Source organism: Sciurus vulgaris (assembly GCF_902686455.1).
Source record: "Sciurus vulgaris genome assembly, chromosome: 12".
NCBI lineage: Eukaryota > Metazoa > Chordata > Mammalia > Rodentia > Sciuridae > Sciurus > Sciurus vulgaris.
Window position 1 is genome coordinate 38,284,546 of NC_136473.1, and position 15,243 is coordinate 38,299,788.

General features: G+C 37.9%; 1 protein-coding gene across 2 annotated transcripts in view; it reads right to left on the minus strand.

Annotated features, from left to right (window-relative positions):
• CCNY (cyclin Y) overlaps positions 1-15,243 on the minus strand; it is a 239,846-nt gene that overhangs the window by 41,474 nt on the left and 183,129 nt on the right. For both annotated transcript variants that reach the window (XM_079107713.1, XM_079107714.1), the window contains exon 4: positions 3,990-4,090. In XM_079107713.1, the coding sequence (XP_078963839.1) occupies positions 3,990-4,090 (101 nt within the window). The remainder of the gene's footprint in view (positions 1-3,989; positions 4,091-15,243) is intronic.

Below are 15,243 nucleotides of genomic sequence, written 5' to 3' on the forward strand. Positions count from 1 at the left end.
ACTCAGTTTCAGAAAATAGATGCAAAGATTTCTATCTTAAATGGTTTTGTGCTCTTTTGTTCTACCATGTTGCCTCTTGGGATGGGGGGGATTACTGCTTTATTCATTTAATATTCAAACTGGGAGAACTGCTTTTCTAATCTAATGTCAGATTTAAATGGAATGTTTCATATGACTGGGTTTATTGTAGTGATTAGTTGATTGATTAGGAAGAAAATATTTTTTGCTCTTGCCTGCAAGGGAACATGACACAGGAGAAATGTCCCTGGACTGATGTCAGACAAACTTGGGTTCAAAACCCAGCTCCACTTACTAGTACTAATTTACCTCTCAATTTCCTTACCTATAAAATTAGGATGATACAACCCACATCACAGAGTTGTTATTAGAATCAAATGAAATAAAATACATTAAAAGCATTATCTCAAATATAAATTTCTAAAGTGAAAATTTTTATTATTATCATTGTTCCTCTATCAAAAGATATTCTCGTGTGTGCAGAATGGGTGAAAATCTTCAGGGTTCCAAAGAAACTCCTTAAGTCATCTGCAAAGATAAGACTGGGCATTATGGCCTAATACATCCAGAGGAAAGAGTTGTTCTGCAGGCCAATTTCTGTTATATCCTGGAAAGTGAGAACCCTGTACAAAGGATTCAAGCACAGTCCAGTTTAGCTGGTCTTTCTAAATGGAGCACTTACTGGGGAAAGGGTAGTCAGTGGACAACCTGGTTAGTCCAAGACTATAGGATTCACTCCAAATGACCAGCTTCAATAGCCTGGTCAGTTTGGCCACATCCTCAGAAAATGGTGAGATTTCACTAAGGATGGTCTGGAGTCAATCTGGGAAACAGAAGTACATTTGGACTAACAAGTCTGCTTAGCTGCTTTTGCCATATATTATAGGAAGAAAGAAATGCTATTTTAGTCCCAAGAAAATATAAGAGATTTGTGATTGTTGGCATTGCACCTGACTTACTTCTTTCCTAGAGTTAAGTTATTAGCAAACAATATGGCACTCCCAAGACCTCTTTAAATCAAGCAGTAGTAGTTCTAGTAGCACAGAAGGGATGACCACAGAGATGAAGGTGGCAGGCAATTATCTATTCCTTAACCCTCAGAGGCAAAGGACCACAGACTCTATCACACTCCACTCTTCTTTGATCATAATTCTTATAACTGTTACAGAATTTGGTGGGGAAGAGTTGGCTGTGGAGCATGGAGTATAGTTGGCAAACTTTAAATTCACACCACAGCTGTTGGCATTTAGGGGAAAGACAGGCAAATCAAGTTCTCAAAATAAGAAATTATGCCTACAAAAAGAATGAGCATTGTTTGAGTGTCCAAAATTTTTATACTTTTTTACTGTTTGACTACCCTTAACCCTCTACCCTGAGCCTTATTAGAATGTGTAAGTTGTTAATTTTTCTAATCCCCAATTTATAAATGGTTTGTCTCCCAAAAAAAATCAGTGAACGAATCAGAGGTTTGGAACTCAGAGCATTTGCTCACAGAAACCAGGTTATAATGGGTGTGGGATGCAAGTTCAGTCCATGGATGCTCACATGACCACAACCAGGATGAACTACAGTATTAATGACTTAATTTTAATGTCATTTAATGTTGTTTTCAATTTTAATGTCAAGGACTGGGGGTAAGAGTGTTTTGGATTTAGGGAGGCAAAGAAAGCAAAAAAAAAAAAAAAAACAAAAACAAAAACAAAAAGGATAACAGGAATTTCTGTTTTAAGAGGTATAGGGTAAGTTTTATGCAAAACTGTAGACTGGGTTGGCATAGAGATCCTCTTCCTTTAGTGTATCCCCTACCTCTTATAGTATCAAAGGCCCTTGACTCAGCCAGACCTGCTAACACCTGTGTATGTTTCTTTACTTCTTGGCCATAAACAAAACAAGTGAGAGAGATAGTGATTTCACCAGAAGAATTCTAATGGCACCACTTCAGTCAGGGCTAACCTATTCCGATCCCAAACATTTTAAGGGTGCTTTTTAAAGAAACTGAACTACTGACTAAAGCAATTTCAAGTTTGGGAGGTGCAGAGATGTATTTTCTGTTTCTGAAGAGCACTCGTCTCTTAGTCAGTTAATCCTAAACTGTTCTTGCTTTCAGCTTCTTTTCCCTCTACTCATTAAACTGCAGTTAGTGTTGGTGGGTGAGGGCAACTTATCCCTTACATCAGGAGTCCTCAACCTTGGCTGCCTAATCTTTGAGGGTGGTTGAAAACTCTAGACACCCAGGCCACACTCCAGGAGATATCAAAGGACATCAAATGTCAGTGTGCTTTTTAAGCTCCCAGTTGATTCTTTGGTGCTACTAAAGCTGGAATAGTGATCATTTACATAGACACACATTTGTAACTTAGGTGCTTGCAATTTCCATACTTGAGGAACGAACTATAAATTGTCACCAAGTTTTCCCACAAGGCTCCCAAGTGTCCAGGTTGAGAACTGAATCAGATCTACTTATGAATCTCAAGAGCTCCCACTGATCATCCTTCTCCTCTAGTCTGCCTTACTGCCTGGGGAGAGGATCTCAGTATTACAGCAAAATGGGCAGCTTCAATTCTGGGCTCTTCAGAGCATAAGCAGGTGCCAAGAGCCACATGGTACACAGATTTTCAGGACTTCTCACTTTTCTCCCACAAATCCTGAGGACTTAATCTAGAAAATACTTCCAAGAGGTATTATACCAGCAGTAAGTTTCTGCCCAAGGGTAGTAAGGGCTTGTGCAAGGTCATAGAGACAGCTGCACTGCATAGCTAGAATGTGTCTGTTCCCAGCTGCAACTGCTGACTGTTTGGGTTTATGCCCAGAATCCTTCTGGCAAAATCACCATCTCCCACTTGTTTGGGTTATGACCAAAGTGCTAAAGAGTAAAAAACATTTGCCATGCTTCTAAATGCTGGGGCAATGAGGGAAGAGGCTACATTTCCGTTTATATCTTGGAAGCATGCAACCCTATAGGAGAGAAGGGAACTACTTAATCAGGCAACTTCACCCAGTGGTCTTGTCTTCCACCTCCCACCCGGACTGGACTCTGTCCACAGAAGATGCTTGCAGTCTTCACTGTCTAATGGAATCCATGATTATCACATGTGGTCCCATTCAGAATAGGGCTTCTAAATCTGAAAATGTGGTCATGGAAATAGCATCCTTCATATTTAGAAATTTCAACACTTATTCCATATGCTAACATGTATTGTTGTTAAATGTGTACTTTCTTAAACAAGTAGAGAGAGAAAATATCCCAGATTTTTCACAGTTGGGTTGCTGGCTGCAGACCCCAGCACATCAAGTTATCCTGTGATCCCTACCAAAGGTGACTATTCTCACAATGCTCAATAAGGTGGAAACTTTATAGGGAAAACCAGCATTCTCCTGGTTCTTAATGAGAAGACCAAAATTTTCAAAGGGAAAGGATATGACCCAAAGATTCTACTTTCTCCCTTTTAAACTCTACTTCAAAATAATGAGCTAGAAAAACCCACAGAAAGATTCTACTCAAATCCTTTTTGTTAGGGAAAGTAAAGTCAGATCTCCCAGCTCTGACCAAGAACATTCTCACTGTGCCAGGTGGGCCTCCTACTATAGCCCTGAACTTAAATTGGTACTAACGGAGTCTTGTTTTAGTAGGAAGGTAAAATATCAAAGATATGGCAGGATGGTTTCAATCAAAATGAAAGGGTAAAAAATATACACAGAAATAAAAAATATATTTTAGGTCATGTATATTTAAAATAATTTAAAATGTTGGTGTTTTATGTAAATAGTAAGTAATATGCACAAATATTTAACAACCCCACACCTTAACTGCAAAAGTCACTTTTTAAAAAGAATTTCTGAATTGTCAGTATTCCACCTATAGCTCCCTCTCCCCACCAATCTTATTACTCCAGATCCCTTAACCAACCAGTTTAGCCATCAGTTTAAGAAACAGAAAAGGCATTCAGTTAAGCAAAAATCTGTATACCCACCATTTAATTGTATACTTGAGGTTTGGTTGACTGACTGTGCTATCATCTAGGAAAATAGTGGAGCAGGAGCTGTATTTCCTTGCTATTTGTCCAGGAGGATGCTAGAAAACAATGGCAAGAAGACAGAATTACATGGAGCTATAAATTCTTCCAAGGAACATCATCCCCTTATTTGAGATCAGACCACAGAGGAAAAATGTCTTAGTGAGAAATGTTACCACCACAAACAGGCCAAAACATTTGATTATAAAATGAACCTCCTTTTCTTCCACATAGAAGTCTCCACCACCATTCCTAGTCCCAAATCTTCTTCATGGGAGAACAGTAACCTTTTCAATCAAAGAATACCTTTCAGAGTCCATAAAAACTATCTGCCTTGGGGCCTGGGTAAAATATGGAATACACTGCTCCCTATGTTAATGAAAGCCCATAACTGAGTGGCATCTTAGTTTTATGTACTAAGATCAAGATGAGAATCTACTGTTGGGGTATAGTTGACTTATGGGCCATGCAAATGCAGTCAAGGTAGATTTAGAATCTCCTGGTTAATCTGCTTAAATTTCAGCAGGTTACAAAGGAATGTATTTCTTTGATAGGAACAAATGCATTTTGAAGGAAAAATTATCTGAAACTTTGGAAATACAACCAGCTTTTAATCTGTAGGTAGTAAGTTACGCACTCTGATGAGTGGTTCTTTCACAAATGTTTAAGTTTTGAGTTTTGCAAAGAACTTTTGAATGGGGAACTACCTCTGAATAGTAATTGTAAAGAAAATAATTTAAACTATTCATTGATAGTATCTACTTAAAATTCTAAGTGGACTTTGGACAACAATGTGGACAATTTGATGAGAAAAAAGTCAAATCATGCAAACAAATATCCTCTTGCCTGATTCTATGTTGATGGTGTCAAGTATCCTTTGCATCAACCAAAAACTTAATACCTTAGGAATCATAAAATCACCTGCCTGGCTTGTTCACCTCCAGCAAAACCCTCAGTTCATGAATTTAGTAAAGAAAAACTTAAGACCAATTAAAGATCAAATGCTCTGTTCCAAGTGCCAAAGTACCTTGCCATTTACTTCCTATTTAATAGCTTTCCTCTGTAATAGAATTATGAAAATCTGCAGCAGCCTGAAAAATACATAAACTAAATTATAAATGCTAGTTACTATTTTGTATATCCAGTTCCTTAAAATACAGCTAGAGGGCACTGCACCACTGATGCATCATGACCCCTGAGCACTGGTTCTATATAAATAATACAGATCAGAAGGAAATAACCAGTCAGGAAATCTGAAAGATCAGGCTTGTTTCTCAGCTTCCCTCTTAAGCTCGCACTTTTATGCATAAGGAAAGGGCATGAAGAGAACATGGACAGTTCAAGTTACGACTTAAATGTCAATTTTTACATGGTATTTTTCACTATCAAATTAATCGCAACATTCTCATTAATATAATTCAAAAGAATTAAAGACAATTCTCCTTCTTGCTTTAATTTCTTGTTGTAACCACACTGAAATCACATAAGAAAAAAATCAAAATCTAACAAAAGTTGTTAAAATGGGTGGCAAGCTTTAAAAATCCTTATGAAAATTTCCCCAGAGAAACAAAGTTTACTACAAACAATAATCCCAGTAGATACAATATTTGACACAAAATCCAGTTATTAATTGATGTATTTGTTAATAAATTTTTAGAAATGAGATAATTTTAATAATCCCAACCATGAAGTTTTAAGACAGCATTTCACATTTTCATTTCTAGTGAGGATTCAACTATTTCCTATGTTACAAATTTCTTCAAGATTAAAATGTGATGGGAGTTTCAAAGAACAACTGACTTCCCTAAGAAAACAAGTCAGGAAGTCAGGGAGAGGAAATAAGTGATCACTGGACGAATAGAGTCTGCGACCTTATAATCTAAGAAATCACCTTTGTGAGTTAAGAGGCAGAAACACCCCTCTACATGCACAGTCCTAAGGGTCAGAGGGGTAACTCAGACTAGTCACAACAGGGGGCCCAGTCCTGCCCTCAGGATCACCCCGGCTGTTAAGTCTGCATTCCAGAACAAAGGGCTGACACAACAAAGCCTGTATTTTCCAAGGGGACACCAATTCAGTTTTCAAACTATTTAACAGTTTCTAAATTTAATAAAAACCCTAAGTATTAAGATTTCTGGTTTCAGGATGCCTCATCATGCACACAGCTTTCAAACTCTACAATACATCAAAGCAGCATTATTATATATGTTCAACAGGTGGGCTGTAGTTGTTAAACTTTTTAAATTAACACAGGTGTGCTGGCTAGTTCTAGTTTTAGTCAAAATATTTTATTAACTTTGTTGCCTCGTGATGCCAAAAAATCGGTATGCTTGTACGTATATGTGAGACACACCAAGACTCTCCCACTTAGGTTCCAATCTTTTTTTTTTTTTTTAAAGGGGGGGCACTAAGGTAAGAAAGCATTAAAGCTACAACTTGGGTGTGAATCTGACCCACTGTAACTACCTGTGTGACTTGGGCAAGTTCCTTAGCCTCCCCTCTCTGCACCTCAGATTCCTTACCTGTAGAAGAGAAATGAAAATAAATAGCCCCTGCTATTATCATGAGGGATCATTACGGGGAGCACCTGAGCTAATATTTGTAAGTACTCAGAGAAGGATTGTCACATAAGTTATAACATCTGTACTTAGAAGAAAAAAATGCATTAGCCATGTCAAAAAAAATGATGGGAATATTTTTATGCCTAATTGTACATAATGTTTTAGAATATAAAAAAATTCCCAAGACAATGTTTTATTGGAAATGAATGGGCCTCTAGACACAAGATATCTATAGATACAAAAATTTCCCTAAGAATGACAATCATCTTGGTAAGAGAACACATATCACAGGGCCAACCATAAAAACTGCCTAGAAGGGGAACAGGAAACAGTCCGTTAGTGAGAAGACCCCATATGGACCATTTCTAAAGAAATTAAGGTTTACAATTTGAAACAATGTGTATTTTACAACTTAAATTATGAATGTGTTGAATAATGGAATTTTAGCTATACTAAAACAAGATCATTTAGCCTACTTATTTACATAATGTCTCTAGCACAAAATAATTTATTATTTACATCAAGATCCACTAATACATAAAAACTGTTGAACGATATATTTTAGTTGCCCAAATAAAATGACAAAAATATAAGCCAGCAGTGATCTGGGTTGCCTTACATGAATTCATTTACAAAGCACACAAACAAACCCTGCATAGCAGGTAGAATTCCCATTCTACAGGCAAAGGAGATCAAAGTAATGAGGTAACTTTTCCAAGGTCAATCTAAAACACCAGAGTTCAAAGTCACTCCTTTCTGTGATTCTTCACATGTCCATGCTCTCCAAAACTTTCCATACCATACCCCAAATGTCTTTTTCCTTCCCTGACCCCACTCATCCGTCAGAACTCTGCTGAGAGACCTTCCTCAGGATGTATTCCAGGCACAGGACCCATCTGGGCTGTGGATTCCTCTTGTGTGTTCTGTGTGCCCTGGGCTGGCACTCCACAGCACTTATCACACTCCACCATCATTTTCTGCTTGCTCACGTACATTCTGTCTAGGGCCTAGATTCTAAGAGTCTTGAGGTACAGCGTAGACGGCATCCTTAAATCAGCAATTGAGGAAAAGATGGGACTAATATGCTCATACTCCTGCCACCAACCACAGGAAATTTGCTTCCATGATGGCAGCAAGGTCCTCTGTGAGGTGGTGATGACAGCAGCCACAGCACAGGACAAAATGTGAGTGGGTCAAACAGCTGGCGCGCAGGAGCTCACGGCAAAGGCCTAAGCCACTGGGCTGTGAAATACTGACATGCTCAGGCACTCTAGAGTTAGAAGTGGCTGGCAGAACCAAGGAGCCAAAGGTAATGTGACAAGACCCTATGTACAGGTTGGGCAAGCGTAGAGTTGGAGTCAGAGGGCCTGGTACCTAGGTTTAGCTCTGTCACGGATTAGCCATGTGAACTTGGGCAGGTTACTCAAGTGGGACTCATGTTCTGGCTTGCTGGGGATCATCCTAGTTTACCCCGTCTTCCTAGAGTAAAAAGCAATCATAGCACACCCTTTCACATTCAAGTGTCCTGGGGCTTGGGTAACAGATTACAAGATCCCCTTAGGCTTAGCCCTTGTCAGTATCCTCATCTGTGAAATACAGAAAGCAGAACTTACTCTCTTACTGTGGTGCTGTGAAGACTACACAGGATGGTACCTGTAAAATGCTCAGTACACAGGGTACTCAATTAGCAAGGTTAGGTCACTCAGTAACACTCAAGAGTCTCTGTGCTTTAACATCCGAGTTTCAGTAACCGAATGAAAAATGACCTCACTTCTTAGGGCTTGAGAAGATCAAATAAAAATTAAGCATTAAAAAATGAGGTAATACTAGAGGAAAACAATGGGAAGGGTTGGGGATATAGCTCATTGGTCGAGCACTTGCCTAGCATGTGCAAGGTGCTGAGTTCTATCCCAAGTAATGCCACAAGGAAAAAAGAAAAGAGGTAAAATTTGTTGTTATTTTTTTTAAGTGCTTTTAGTGAAATCTCTAATAGTGAAAGTTCCATAACTTTTTTGTTTAATCATAATTCTAAGGAAGCAAATTATGAGCTTGATAGGAGATACAGAATTCTGTCTGCAGCTTCTTTGAAGCATAAATGAAATCTGCACTAGTGTTCTTTTATTTAGAACTTAAGGGCCAAAGGTGCAGAACAGCACGGGAAAGAGTACAGGAGAAGTGGAAGAAGAGGCTGCCTGTATAGTCTCCATGGAGCCACAAAAGAGGGGTGTCTTTCCCTCATTTTACAAAAGTCTCTCTTCCCCATTCACACAGCTATTGTGGGGTAGAACTGAACTCGAGGAGTCTTGCGTTGTGAAGCCTATGCAAAGACATAGCACTTTTCAGAAAGGGCAGAAACACTCATGAGCATGAAAGCCTCTGGGAGAGCAGAGGAAGGCTCCTCATCACTCTCCTATACCACCAGATGCCATGCAGACACAAAGAAGGAAAATAAAATAGAAAAAGAAACACATCCTGACCTCAAGGTATTAGTAAACTGATATTCTATGGAAAGAAAGAGAAGGAACAAGCAGTTTTTAGCAAGATCAGTTTTTAACAGCAAGAAAAGGCGGCGGAGGCGGGGGGGAAGGGGAGGCACTGGGTCATGGAGCTAAGGAAAGAGGAAAACTAAACTAAAAATCGGGAAAATGCCATCTTGAGACCAAACTCTGTTCTTGTGAGTCACGCATGATGTAACTACAGAGTAATGACACTCATGATTTACTTCAATCCAAGTCAAGTCTTCACTTCATTATGGCTCCAAGCATAGCATGCATTACTTCTAGAATGAGAAGTAATTCTTCCCATTATAGTTTTGGCTACAAGGTAGAATCCAGAAATATAATCCTCAAGGACTGGCATGTTAGGAGGCAGAGGTGTTCATGATGGCACCAAGGCTACAGGCAAGGACTCCTGGCTACACACTCCCTCAGGAAGTTTTCCCTTACAGTCTATTGTGGTCTCAGTGCTTTCTGCAGTCATGGAAGAGATTCATTTTCCAAAATAATATTTTCTACTATATCTCATCAGTTTCTGAATGCAGTGGTCATGTGTATTTTAAGTTATGGTTTTCAGGCCAAAGTTGGGTGAGAAATAAGCTTAATCCTGAATGCTGGGGTAAGGGAGGATGGATTTTTATCAAATCGAGGTCTTAAAAAAGTCACTGGTCTTAAACTTTACTCATAGAAAGACTCAAAACTAAGTTAGATGTAAGAAATACAAGTTCTTTCCTATTTCGGTATTTTTAAAGTGTTTTCTCTTCCACACAAACAGTAAACTGTCATACAAATTCAAATATACCAACTATTTGCACAACTCAAACTTTTAAGGACCTTCACACATCCCACTTCTATTATAATCCTTGCTATCCCAGGAGACAGAGACAAGTGGTGTCATTCCTCTTTACAGGTGACTTAATTACAGCACTTTGCCAAGTGACACAGTAACCTGGTATTGCAAAGAACAGAAGTATTCAGAGAATCAGAATTCCACATGACTCCTAATAAAGTACACTTGTTGCTACACCAAAGATTCTTAAGTAATATAGCTTCACATTTCTCTCTGAATGCATTTATATTAGTCAAAACTTCACTGGTTCCAAAGTCATTTTTCTTGGGAAAAGTTTTTAAAATAAAAAAATCAAAACAGGAAAAGATTTATGTTTTGAAGAAGCAAGGATCTTATTGTTGATCAGTTAAAAATCAAGTTTATAGAATAGCAAGCAAAATATTAAAAGCCAAAGAGCAACATATTTAGAAAACAGTTTGACAATTACCCAAAACACTAAACATAGAGTAACCATATGATTCAGTAATTCTACTCTTAGGTATATGCCCAAGAAAAATGAAAACATGTGTCCATACAAAAATTTGTATAAAAATGTTCATAGGCTCATTATTCATAATAACCAAAAGCTGGAAACAACCCAAATGTCCAAGGTAAAAGGGAAGAAAAATGTCATATATCCATAAGTGGGATATTATTTGGCCATGAAAATAATTTAAGTTTTGACACATTCTACAACTTTAAAGACATTATGTGTGAAGGAAGGCAATCACAAAAGGCTACACATTATGATTACATTTATATATTATATATAAATACATTATATTTAAATTATATGCTTATATGATTATAATTACATGAAATAGCCACAGACAGAAAGTGGTCACCAGAGCCTAAAAAAGGGGAGGAGAAGGGAGTGGCTGCTAATGGTTACAAGGTTTCTTTTTCGGGTGATAATATTTCTAAAATTGGAAGTGGTGATGACTGTGATGATACTATAAACACTGACTTGTATACTTTAAAAGGGTGAATTTTTTATATATAAAGTATATATAATTAACTGTCTTTTAAAAACAAACTTAAAAGAAATTAGTCAAAAGACCAAAGATAAGGAAAAAACCTTATGGGATCCTGGAATTAGAAATTTAAAGTACCACCTTAATCTCCAGGATATATAAAGAACTCAAAAAACTTAACACCAAAAATACAAATAATCCAATCAATAAATAGGCTAAGGAACCGAACAGACACTTCATAAAAGAAGAAATATAATCAACCAACAAATATATGAAAACATGCTCAACATCTCTAGCAATTAGAGAAATGCAAATCAAAACTACATTGAGATTCCATCTCACTCTAGTCAGAATAGCAATTATCAAGAATTCAAGCAACAATAAATGTTAGCAAGGATGTGGAGTAAAAGGTACACTCATACTTTGCTGGTGGGATTGCAAAGTGGTGCAACCACTCTGGAAAGCAGTATGAAGAGTCCTCAGAAAACTTGGAATGGAACCACCATTTGACCTATTTATCCCACTCCTAGGTTTATATCCAAAGGACATAAAATCGGCATACTACAGTGACACAGCCACGTCCATGTTTATAGCAGCTAATCCACAATAACTGAACTACGGAATCAACCTAGGTGGCCCTTCAACAGATGAATGGATAAAGAAATTGCAGTATACATACACAATGGAATATTACTCAGCCTTAAAAAAGAAATGAAATGATGGCATTTGCTGGTAAATGGATGGAACTGGAGACTATCATGCTAAGCGAAATAAGCCAATCCCAAAGAACCAAAGGTCAAATGTTTTCTCTGATACATGGATGCTAATTCACAAAGTGGGGGTGATTATAGTGGTGCTCTGGATTAGACAGAGGCGGGTAAAAGAAGGGAAAGGGGTATGGATGCAGGAATGATTACAGAATGAGCCAGACATTATTACCCTATGTGCATATATGATTATACAACCTGTGTAACTCTGCATCATGTACAACCAGAAGAATGAGAAGTTATACTCCATTTATGTATGATGTGTCAAAATGCATTCCACTGCCATGTATAACTAATTAGAATAAATATAAAAAATTTTTAAAAAGAAATTTAAAGTACCAGTATGAATCTATGACTTTTGAAATATCTCTTTCCTAACTATGTCATCAAGCAATGACACACCAGTAGCAATGAGTTTGTGGTATCCAGGTCTTTTGAGACCAGAAGGGATCTGGGTTCCTTGGAGAAATGGCTCATTTGGGTTGAAGCAAAGGAGGTATAAGGTAAACCTAGAATCTCTTACTATGTCAAAAGAGCAAAGGAGCATAAGAGGGGAATCTGTCAGGAAAACACAGAACTGGTTTGAAAAGACTGCCATTAGCCAATTCTAGGACTATATGAACGTCAAAATAATTAAGGACAGGAATTAACTATGCATTACTGAAAAGGCAGAAATCTATGAGTCCATACTAAAGATGAATGAACTGATGGGTGGATAGCTGGGAAGAGGAGGTTCTACCTTGGAGAAGAATGCAGTGTGACATATACAGAAGGAGTGGTGAGGCTGGAAAATCACCATTTAGCAACCAAAATAATAAAAATTGATTCGGGCAAGCATGATCTATAAATGCTGAATCTGGGAGCAGGATAAAGGGAAGCTTGTTGCACACTTAGTAGGTTCAAGGTAAAAAACAGTAGACATACAATGGAGAATCCAGACAGCACCTTGCCTGGTAATCAAAATCAACATTATATTAATGGGAGCCAAGTGGAAATTTTATGTCTCCTGATCTGATGCCCTAAAAGAGAGCTTTCCATGTAGAACTCTGGTTGTAAATATTCATCTGAATCAGAGACACAGAAAGGCTCCAAGGGATGCCCACTAAATGTCACACGTGATCCTGGACTAAATCTGGTACCAGAGCCATTTAATACAACTATAACATAGATATTTAATTAAAAAGAATTGTATAAAAATTAAAGTCTTAACATTGATAATAATATTGTGGTTATACATAGAATAGTATTAGTCTTAGGAAATATACAGCAGAGTATTAGAGGTACAGGGTAAAAGGTATGATGTAGGCAATCTACTCCCCCCAAAAATCAGAAAAAATGTTTGATAATGATTAGAAACTGAATAGAATGGGATGAAACACTGGTTTACATCTGGTGAATCTGAGCAAAGAATATATGAGTTTTCTGTATTATTATTATAGCTGTTCTATAAGTTTTAAATTTTTCAAAATCAGTGCAAAAAAACATACCTATAAAAAGTCGAAGCACAGATAATAACACAGATGCTGGGGGTGGGCACTCTGTTCCAAGGCTCAGGGAAAGACTGCTTCTTAAAGGGCTTTTCTGACTAAGACCCCACTTCAAATAGAAAGTTTGTACCTTCTCAGACTTCACTTTTTTTCCTTTCCTCTCTATTCCTGTAGTCCCTGAGCAAGCTGACAAAGCTGAAAATTAAGGTTCAGAGAAGAGTGAAGTGAAGAAAAAAATGGCACAGCATGGCATAGTGAAGCACCACGCAAGGCCTTGAGTGCCTGTCCAGCTAGCTTGAGGAATAGCTGGGCTCCCCTCCACCCTCAGAAAATGCCAGCCATGGAACCCAAGGCCACAAACTATGGTAAAAGTTGGACAGCTCTAGCAGGGCGGGCCGGCATGGGCCTGGAATCCCAGCCACTGGGGAGGCAGAGGAAGGAGAACAGCAAGTTCAAGAACAGCGTGGACAACTTAGAATGTCTCAAAAACAATACAAAAAGGACAGAAGATGTAGCCCAATGGTAGAGTGTTTTCCTGGCAGGTGTGAGGCCCAAGGTTCTATCGCAGGGAAGAAAATAAAAAAGGCAAGAAAAAAGAGAATCTTCTACAGACATAACCAATACACTCAAGGGACTGACATCCTACATGAACTTCTTCTCATCTGCCCCAGCACTTTCAAGTGTATAGCATTTTCATTTTTAGAAAATATGTGAAAGGAGGAGAAATAAAAGAAAAAAAGAACAAAACATCTATCCCCTTTCAATACCTGAAGCAGTGTGACCTGAGACTCAGTATCTAAGGTTCCTGTAGCAACATGTGAAAATTTTGTACTTAACATTATTAATGCAATTTTTCTATTGATTTGAAATTATTTCAAGATAAAAGTTGAATTTCCTTATCTTAATGGATTTTAAAAATTTTAATGAAATTTAAATCTTACTTAGTCTTTTTTCATATCCTCCAAGTATATTGATGTAGCATAGTAACTGCTTAATAAACTTTCATTCTATTAAGAGCACAACTCTGATGGTGCACGCCTGTAAACAGCTATTTAAGAGGCTGCGGCAGAAGAATCACAAGTTTAAGGCCAGCATCAGCAATTTAGTGAGACACTATCTCAAAATAAAAAGGGCTGGGGATGAAGCTAAGTGATAGAGCACCCCTGGCTTCAATTCCTAGTATCCTTCTGTGCCTCCTGTCCCCTGCCAACAAAAAGGGCACATCTTCCAGAGACAAAAACAAGGTTCAAAATTTTTAAAATGTCAGTTTCTGGTCAGATGCAATGGCACATGCCTGTAATCCCAGTGACTTGGGAGGCTGAGACAGGAAGATAGCAGGTTCAAGGTAAGCCTCAGCAATTTAGCAAGACCCTATCTCAAAATAAAAAAATGAAAAGGGCTGGGGATTTAACTCAGTGATAATGTCCCTCTGAGCACTGGGGATACTTAATCCCCAGTGTTCAACAGACAGACAGACAGCTCACTTGCTCTATCTCCATTTCTCACTTCATTCCTTAACTTCTATTAACTTACAAATGAAGAGTATAACCAGAATAGACACTATTTTATAAGGATTTCTAATATCACTAAAAACTGAAAGGCAGAAATTCAGAACTGAACTATTTAAGAGGTGTAAAAACTAAGTCAGTATTCCCAAAAGAAACTGAACAGAATATATTTCTCTTGGGAGTCCTGGTCTTAGTAAGTATATGTGTGGGGCCTACAACTATACTCAAAATACAAGAAAGACTTCATTGGTTTTGAAAGTGACCATGGAAAATTAAAATAAATTTACCTAACCTCCAATGGATAATAACATCAACATATTTATATGGTGCTACAATCAGTTTACAAATTACCCACCCTTCATCTGAGTCAAGAAGGCCAAAGAGTTGTGACCCACCTGAAAGAGAACAGATACTTGAAGACATTTCCAAGGTCACCCAGTTATCAGGAGGCAGAATTAGAGTCTAAGAAAAATTCCTTGGACTCCATGTCCAACTAAAAATGTGACTCTAGCATAATGAATTGCTTTATTTCCTCACCAAGTTTCTAGAACAGTCACCTGTCTCAATGCTGAGACACAAGTTTTGAAGTTT